At 42.7% G+C, this 9988-nt stretch overlaps 1 protein-coding gene across 1 annotated transcript in view; it reads left to right on the top strand.

Annotated features, from left to right (window-relative positions):
• The first annotated feature begins 483 nt into the window (after positions 1-483).
• grm6a (glutamate receptor, metabotropic 6a) overlaps positions 484-9988 on the top strand; it is a 31408-nt gene continuing 21903 nt past the window's right edge. The window contains exons 1-2 of the mRNA XM_070910846.1: positions 484-1071; positions 7600-7816. Of these exons, the coding sequence (XP_070766947.1) occupies positions 484-1071; positions 7600-7816 (805 nt within the window). The remainder of the gene's footprint in view (positions 1072-7599; positions 7817-9988) is intronic.

Raw genomic sequence — 9988 nt, 5'->3', positions numbered from 1 at the left:
CCAGTGGATTCTGCAGGTTCAAGTCTAATTCCTCAATGAATCCTGTTGAAGGCAGATAAATCAAAATGAAACAAAATGCAATTATAAAATCCTGAGTAACATTTCTAATAATGAGATGAACGGTTTCATCCTTTAAACAACCTGTGAGCTGCGATCATTAAAAACAACCAGAACTTAGTGATTGCAGAGAGTTTTGACAGATTTTGAGCAGATGTTGAAACGTTTGGTCAGTTAAGTTCCAGATCAGCTGAATAGTTGAAAGAATCACCAGAACTGAAATATTGATCAAAAGAAAAGTGTTCAGAAGTTTTTCTGTGGAAACAAAGGTTTCAGTGTTTTAACATGAAAACTGTTTAAATCAAATTTAATGTTTTTGCTTGAAAGAGTCTGTTTCTCTGCTGGAGCCAATCAGCTGCCATCTCTGATGTGATGTCTCAGGTGTCCACAGCAGGATGAAGATTCTCCCCTGAACGTCACCTCAGTATGACATCTTCAGGGCCCGCCCCCTCCTCCCTCCTCCTCCACACCCATCATCATCATCATCACATCTGGTTCTGGATTGGAAGAACACCTCATCAGTCCTTGCTGTGGCCCCACCTCCTGCTGTCTCTCTGGCTCTGGATTGGTGGACAGGTGGTTCAGGTGAGTGCCTCCCACCAGCACTTCCACCCCCACTCCATAAAGATACCTGGTGACATCACTCTGGGGGGGCTGTTCCCCGTCCACGCCCGCGGCCCTCATGGCCTGCCCTGCGGAGAGCTGAAGAAGGAGAAGGGGATCCACCGTATGGAGGCCATGTTGTACGCTCTCGACCAGATCAACAGCGACCCCGAGCTGCTGCCCAACATCACGCTGGGGGCCCGCATCCTCGACACCTGCTCCAGAGACACCTACGCTCTGGAACAGTCGCTCACCTTTGTCCAGGCGCTGATCCAGAAAGACACGTCTGACATTCGCTGCTCCAATGGGGAGCCACCCATCATCCGCAAGCCAGAGAGGGTGGTGGGAGTGATCGGAGCATCGGCCAGCTCCGTGTCCATCATGGTGGCCAACATCCTGAGACTGTTTGAGGTAAATGATATACAGGTAACATACAGGTGATTTTTGGTTGGTTGTTGGTGGGTTGCTGGTTGGTTGGTTGTTGGTGGGTTGCTGGTTGGTTGTTGATGGGTTACTGGTTGGTTGGTGGTTGGTTGGTTGGTTGGTTGGTTGTTGATGGGTTGCTGGTTAGTTGTTGGTGGGTTGCTGGTTGGTTGTTGGTGGTTTACTGGTTGGTTACAATTGGTTGGTGGTGGGTTGTTGGTTAGTTGGTGGTTTACTGGTTGGTTACTATTGGTTGGTGGTGGGTTGTTGGTTAGTTGCTGGTTAGTTGTGTGTTACTGGTTGGCTGTTGATGGGTTACTGGTTAGTTGTGGGTTGCTGGTTGGTTGTTGGTGGGTTACTGGTTGGTTACTGGTGGGTTTGTGGTTAGTTGTTGGTGGGTTGCTGGTTAGTTGTGGGTTACTGGTTGGTTGTTGGTGGGATTCTGGTTAGTTGTGGGTTGCTGGTTGGTTGTTGGTGGGTTGGTGGTTGCCCGTGGGCCATGACAAAAACAGAAAATGGATTTATTTATTTATTGTAGTAAAGAAAATAAACTGAGAAGTTAATCTGGATGTCAGGAACATCAGTTGTGTCTATGTGGATGTGTGTAAAATGTAGAGTAAGCTACATAATTTACATCATGCAGACTCAGTTATCAGTTTTGTTGTGTGTATGTGAAGAAATGATAGATGCTTTATGTCATCTATGTTTATATTCCATCTTCTTTTAGAAACTGTTTAGTAAATGTGTTGAAATCCAAACAGAAGTATATTCTGGAGGGAAAATCAAGAATATCACTAACATATATCAAATTATTCATTCCTGAAAGCAGCCATAGAGGTATTCTGTGGATGGCAGAGATGTACAGCTGTTTGTGTAAGTACCGGAGCCACCGATGACGTGAAGGTTATGGGGACGATTGTTCCTACGGTGTATATATAACTGACCACAAGATCAAATGTTAGACTGACTGTATGAATAATTTCATCATGTAGAGAATATTACGCAGCAGTCAGCCAAACATCTAGCTAAGTAGTGTTAGCCAACACCATGGATGTAGCGGGTTGTAATTATAAGCCAATGAACACAAGCAGTTTGTGTTTTGAATGATTTCATTTACTTGTGTCAAGCAAATGAAGCCACATTGGAAACATCCACTCTGAGGAAATGTTGCAGTGCATGCAGAGGTCAAGCTCATCTAACAGGCTAGGCAATGAAAACATAGCTAAGCTAAGCTAGCTTTCATTTCCTGCAGGTGTTAGGGTTATGCAGCACAAGCTGTTTAACAGGCTGGCTTTGTGATGTTTCTGTGAAACTGTCAGAAGAGAGAATGATGGTGGAAAGATGTGTTGCTGCTTTTCATCTTTACTAGTTAATGTTAGCGAGCTTTAGACTGGAGGGAAGATCATTTAATACACTGAGCCACTCAAAGGTGATGCTGGCAGCTACCAGCAACTTTAAGGTTGACACTAAAAACACACAAGGAGAGACAGACAGGTAAACACAGAGACAGACATGAATAGAGACAGACAGTTAGAGAGACCGACAGTGAGTGGATGAAGTAGTCTGGTTGGTGGATTAATGTTTTAAACAGACAGTTTGTGTCTGGTTGACTGACTGTCTCTAATGAAAGCTTTTAATGACTCTGTGTGTGTGTGTGTGTGTGTGTGTGTGTGTATGTTCAGCAGATTATTAGATTATTATAACTGAGGTTTGTTAAAATCAAACTGAAAGCTACAGAAACACTGGGTCACACAGATGCATCATGGGGATATTTTATTCATTCCCATGGTCACTTCATCCGAACACCAGTTTACATATACATACACCTGCCACATGTCATGCTTTTTTATTTACAGTGATGGAGGAAACAGATCTGTTACAGATCCCATAGCTAGATACACAGCTGATTTATTCTCCACAGCAGATTCACATGGACTCACATTGTGTCTGAACATCAGATGCAGAAGGCTGAAGTTCAGTGTCTGTTCTCTGATATAAAGGTCACGTTCACTTGATCCACTGTGAATATTTTTGACTGGTTATGCATGTCGGTCTATAGGTTAATTTGCACACACACACTCCGCTAACGGCTTTGCTAGCTAGCAGTTAAAAATTAAGTGTGCTAAACAAAGCTAAGTGTGGGACCATTTCCTCTAGAAAGGCACCAAAGTCAAATGTAAATTGTGTGATGCTACTCTTCAGTTCAGTTGGACTACTAGCACTATGCTGTTCCACATTAAGAACAAGTATTTGTCCATGCCATGAGGACGGCTCGCAACCAAAAATGAAGTTGCTGCTAACCGGGGGAGAAAGTGTGATGCGCACTGCTCCGAAGCCATCACCCAGTTGGTGTTGCCGAAGGATTGAGACCGATACGCTACCGACCAGTGTGGTGGCGGGTTTAAAGAGCTAGTTTGGTACCTTGAGCCCGAGTACGTTATGCCATTGAGAGCTACTAAATGCATTGAAAAACACTTTGAGGAGAAGAAGGATGAGCTAAAAGTCAAGCTAGCCAGGGCAGACAAGCTAAGTTAGCTCTGACCACCGACTGCTGGACAGGTCTCACAAATGAAAGCTCCATGATCATTACCTTTGTTGTTGGCCTGTGTCCACCATAACATCAAACACATTGTGGCAGCTAACTCCCCCGCTCCCATCCCCTGATGCTCTGTGTCATGTTATGAGCACTTCAGCCACAGCCCCCCCCCCCCCCCCCCCCCCCCCCCACCCCACCCCACCATGGCACTAAAAGCCAGACTAAAAGGAAGGCTCTATTTCACATCATTTTGTGTTTTTTTCTGTTAATTAACTGGTTAGTTACCGGTTAATGGGTGTCAGCTACCGAAAGCAAAATTAACCGAACGATTATTTGGTGACGCCGTCAGTCCTGGAAGACTTTTATACTGTTGACCTCAGCTGTTTACGTTGAAGTTCAAACCCCGCCTACTTTCTCCCCTCCATACAACTGACCAATCACAGCTTGAGGTGGGTGTGATGTGTTATATAGTATATAGTGATTGTATGAAGTCATTCTGCTCTTCAGCTGCTTCTGTTCTGGATCCAACCTGAACACAGTTGATGTTTGTTTCGCTCCACTGAGGCGTCTCTCTGATGATGATGATGATGATGATGACTGTCATAACGAGGTCTGCTTTTAGGAGCTCGTTAATGTGGAGTCCTTTATTAATCTGCACACACATACACACACAATGGCGTATGTTAATGTTATTATTATTCAGTTTACTGAAGCTCTGACACACATTCAGCTCAGGCTGTTACACAACACTAATCCTGTGTGTCTGTGTGTGTGTGTGTGTGTGTGTGTGTGTGTGTGTGCTCTGTTTAACTTCACCAGTGTTTCCAGTTTGACGTCTTGTGTGCATGTGTTTAATTTTACCCTGAGCTCTGACTGAACAGAGTTAAGTAATAATAGTCTGGTGTGGTCGCCCAGTTGGTTCGGTTCATTAAGGCTGGTGTGAAAGCTGTCTGTCAAACTCTGGTTCAGACTGAATACTTGGACGGAGACCACCTGAACAGAAGCACAATACTTTATGACAACACACACTCCCATCCTTGTCAATGGGACGCAGGTTGAATGTGTCGCTAGCTATACTTCTCTGGGTGTCCACATCTCCGGGGACCTCTCTTGGACCCTCAACATTTCAACCCTGATCAAGAAGGCTCACCAGCATCTTCTCTTCCTGAGGAGACTGAAGAAAGTCCATCTGTCTTCTCAGATTCTGGTGAACTTCTACCACTGCACCATCGAGATCATCGTTACCATCTGCATCACAGGGTGGTATGGCAGCTGCTCAGTCTCAGACCAGAAAGCACTGCAGAGGGTGGTGAAAGCTGCCCAACGCATAACCAGTTCTCTGCTGCCCCCATTGTTCAGCTGTTCAGCACCAGCGGCGTCAGTGACACCTTTCACCCCGGCCTCAGACTGTTTGCCCTTGTTATTGATCAGTGGAGTCGGTGTACAGTTTTAAACTAAACACATTTAATTTTATGCCAAACTTCATCTCAAATCTGCTCTAGATTTTCGCCATCATTGAGTTGTGTGCATTTTGTCAGCATATAGCTGCGCATAAGTGATAATAAATATTGATTACTTATTACAGAGCACTGATTACTGGAACTGAGTTGTTCCAATTCCTGTGTTTCCATTCCATTCCAATTCCATATTGATTATTGATTACTGGTCCATGTTCCAGATCTTTCAGGTGAGCGCAGAGCTCAGTGATGATATTTCTTTGATTTGTTTATTTGAGGGTCCTGCCCATGTAGACACTAACCAGCTACAACAACTGTATGTTGGTCTATTCTGTACACACAACATCTGTTTCCTGTTTGTCCGTCCTTCAAGAGGGATCCCTCCTTTGTTGCTTTTCCTGAGCTTTCTTCTATTTCCTCCTTGTTAAGATGGGAGTTTTTCTCCATCTGAGTTGAAGGTCTAAGGACAGAGGGTGTCTATGCTGTATCTCTTGAGGCAAATGTATGTTTTTTTATATTGGGCTATATAAAAAAAATTGACTTGACAACAACCAGGATAGCCACATGACAAATCATAATATACATTTCCACAAATTCAAAGAGAACATTTCAAAACAATTTTCGTAACAGTAATGTCTTATTACGTTGGTTACAGTGTTCTCTGTCTTAGTTTCTGTCCTGACTTTTCAATAAATCGTGTGTTATGGGTTTTGGTTCGTTTCATATATGTGTGATTGTTCGCTATTGCAGTGTAGTCTCTTTCTGTCATTTAGGGCAGGTTATCTCAGGATTCCCCTCTTCTGGTCAATGCCCCGGTCTGCCCACCTGTGGTCGCTCCCAGTCTTCCCCATCTTTGGCGGCCCCTCCTCTTTGATCTGTCACTGGTTCCAGCTGCCAATCAGGAGTTTTGCCAATCTGTGACTCCCGCTGATATAAGCGGCGTTGTGAATATGCCAGAGGTGGCTGGGATTTGATGTGAGCAGTCCGCCTCTGTGCCTCTCTGTGTTGTGATGTTGACTCGGTGATGCTGTTAACTTGGATTTATAAGGGTATAGATCGATGTTAGTTCATTTATGAGGCACTAGTTTTGTGGATTGGGAGGGAGCTCTACTTAGATTAGTTTGCTTGTAATATTGTTATGTAGTTCTTTACACCTATGAACCTGATTGTTTGGGAGAACTTTTAAGGTCTGGTTGCTATCCTGTGTTTTATGTTTGTTACAGGTTGGTTAAGCCAGTTAGGCTTTTATTTTGTTTCTTTCAGCTTTGGTAAGTCAGTAGGGGTAGTGAGGTCAGAAAGCTTGGTTTTGTTCTGTTTTTTTAATGATTTTCAATTCAATTTTATTTATATAGCGCCAAATCACAACAAAAGTCATCTCATGACACTTTACAAATAGTGCAGGTCTAAACCGACTCTTTGTTTATATTATTACAGAGACCCAAGAGATTTGGCACCACTCACTGGCCTTACCTTTTGTACCTCGCCTCACCTTCTGACTCTCTCTGTTAAATGTGTTGAGTATAGAGTTTGTAGCTCTATATATCTGTTCGTTGTCGGTACACTGAACAATAAATGGCTGTGTCTCTATGTTGCTTCCCTAATCCTTAGATGCTCACAAGGTTGTAACATCGTGTTAAGACAAAAATCTCCTCATTAAATATCCAACTCAACTTTCAGACAAACAAAACAAATCAGGGTTCTTCAACTGAATTGTTTCAAACAGATGATTTCTCAAGTCACTGTACATGAGGCAGTAAAACACAAAATAAAATTCATCTTCAACAACACCAAGATCACAAAAACAGTCAGGAACACCTTTATATCTGCCGTCCTCGGTTGCCAGTGGTAAGGTATCAGTTCCTAACTGACCCTCTCTTTGATCTAATGTAATATGAGGTTCTGTGTAGCAATCTTCTTTGCTCTGGATGTACATTCTGAGCTTTGGCTTGTTCCAAATCTCCTCGTTCCATCTTCCATTGATCCTTATGGATCTTTAGTAGTTTTTGTTTGACTATATTTATATTACATCGAAAATAAAATGTGAATCAGAAAGAGAAAATGTTGTGATTGGATGTTTCTGTCCCTTTTAAATATTTATTAAGCCTGACGGTTCCACTGCCCATGTCAGCCCTTCAATAGCCCACTTACCAATGTATGTAACCACCCCAAAAAAACACCTCATGGCTCAGCTATGGATGGCATTACTGTCAGGGGTCACCTTAAAGCCTCACATTCAGCATAAAATAAAATGGAGCCTACCATTGAATCATAAAGCTTTGAAAATGTTCTCAATCTCAAATCTCAAAAACATATTTTCATTAAAAACAGAACCAAGATATTTATAGGAAGGGGTGCACTTTCAGGGCATTGATCCAAACCATTGCTCTGCAGTTCACATTTCTTTCTAAAATGTAGAAGCTATGTTTTTTCACTGTTAATAGCAAGTCTCCATTTACTACACTGTAAACTCAAATACTTGAGTTACTCAATAATAAATATTGATTATTGGTGCATTGGTTTCAGATCCCTCAGGTCAGTTATGCATCTACGGCTCCGGAGCTCAGCGATAATAATCGGTACGACTTCTTCTCTCGGGTGGTTCCTCCGGACTCATACCAGGCTCAGGCCATGCTGGACATCGTCAAAGCTATGGGCTGGAACTATGTCTCTACGCTTGCCTCTGAGGGAAACTACGGAGAGAGCGGAGTTGACGCCTTCATGCAGATCTCCAGAGAGGCTGGTATGTATTTTATTCTGTTTTTCAGTTTTATTCTTTCGATAATAAAATGTATTTTTCATTCTGTACTAGGTTTTCTTGGTGAGCTGTTAATAGGCATAAAGGTTTTCTCGTTTTTAAAAATGTCACTCATCAGGAATATATAACTGTTTTCCCAGAATTCCTGGGCTTTCTTGCCACATGAAGTTTGTTTTTACACACAGAACTTCAGATAATTCAACATAAAATGGTGTTTAGAGGTTAGGGTAATATTTTCTGATATTGTTCTTCAGCTTATGTGGTATTAGAACAACAGTTCCTCTTCAAAGTTCCTCTTCAAGGATCACACTCTCAACTATACAGAATCATCTGATTCTCTGTTAGCATATCCTATATATTAAACATCTATAGCGCATGGTCAGAAGTGCATGGCGCAAGTGTATTTAGGGCGTGTCCAACTGCCTGTTGCCATTTAAATGGCACATAATCGTTCGTCTCCTCTTCCTTACAGCAGTAGATTTTATTTTGTTTCCAGCCTTCATCCCCTCACAGAGAATGTCAGGCGTCTACTGTGTGGTGCCACTGGGATTCATATGGGGTTCTATGTGCTGTTACACACGGTGCAGTGGCTGGACATGGAGCCCTTATTGTTTCATCTTGTGAAGTGGGTGTGTGTTTGTGTTTGTGGTATCGGATGGACCCAGTGAGGGTCAATATAGCCTATATCCTGCCTCACACTGCTACCCCCCCCCCCCCCCCCAAGCTGAGTGTATGCACGTTGTTAACCTATGTAGACACATCTTACTATCTGAATAATGCGTCCTTTAAATAGCAGGAAAATACTGCGCCAGACCGGGTTTCTGTTGGTCAATGCTGCTATCACTTTCTGCTGCCTCAACATAGCAATGTGCCAACAATGCATCTGTCCACACCTCAACTTAAGACCACCATGCCCATGGGCGCACAGTTGGATGCAAGTACATGTGCTACTTACACAGTGTGGGCGCTGGGCGTGAAAATGACAACTGTGTCAGTTGGAAACTAGCAATGACACTTGTGCTGCGCACCACTTTGTGCCGGGCATAAGATAGGGTCCGAACAGTTTTAATACGTTTGAGTGGGGACAGAGGAGTGTATGATCACCTTTTAGTTCCAGCGGTCCAGAACCAGAACAGCTGCAACTGAAAAGTTGACCCAGTTATATCACTGTAATAATAATATTTCACAATCTGACTGTATCTAAGACAGTTGTGTGGTTCTTAGAGTAGAGTTCGTCTTTGTTTTAGCACATATAGTCTTCAGTGGGTAGACACACAAGAACACACATTTTTCTTGGAAATAAGAAGCAGATTTTGAGAATTCCAGAAAAACTGAATTTCAATACCTGGTACTAAACCCATCCATTCAAATGTAGTACAAATTTTAAAAGGATCTCCTGAAAATCATGAAAATAAAACCTGCCTTGCTGCTTGTTTCTGTGTGAACATGAGTTCACTGATTGATGGAGATAAACAACTGGTAGAGCTAATTCTCTAGTCACTGCCATTAAACCATTACAGAAGAAGAAGAGGACACGAGATGATGTCATTAATAGAGCCCGAGTCAAGGCTCAAACAAAGGAAAACCATGTGGAGAACATGATGTTAATTTGATTTCTGTTGTGAGAACAGTTATAGGCTCCTCATCGCTCCACACAGATCTGATGTTTTCAGTCCTTTCTAATTGCCTTTTATCCACACACCAACTTTTACACCTTACACAACAAGAAACACTTTTTACACACATTTAGTTTATTTAGCAAATTGAAACTTTGGATAAAAACAGGTGGATGGAAACCCACTTTGTGTTTCTGATGGTACCAGTTAATTTCAATTCAGATGAAAATTCAGTGTACGGACCTGGAGCGCGGTACACTATAACGAATAAGACTGGCTTCAGTGTTTTCCAGGTTGGGAGTGAGAGACTCACAACAAGGCTTTCCAATGAGTTATATTCCAGTTTAGGTCAAGAGTTCATCAACAGGCTTTAGTCAAAAATGGCTGCAACTCCACCTCCTCGGCCAGTGACTCGAGGGATGTGAGTATTAGTATGACTGGACGGAGTGGATTCATTCAGGGTCACATATTCTTCATGACACAGCCAGGTTTCTGTCAGGCACAGTAGATCAATATGATTATCTGATATTAGCTCGTTTAC

Source organism: Enoplosus armatus, chromosome 8, assembly GCF_043641665.1.
Source record: "Enoplosus armatus isolate fEnoArm2 chromosome 8, fEnoArm2.hap1, whole genome shotgun sequence".
NCBI lineage: Eukaryota > Metazoa > Chordata > Actinopteri > Centrarchiformes > Enoplosidae > Enoplosus > Enoplosus armatus.
This window is presented reverse-complemented; position numbering and strand designations above follow the sequence as displayed.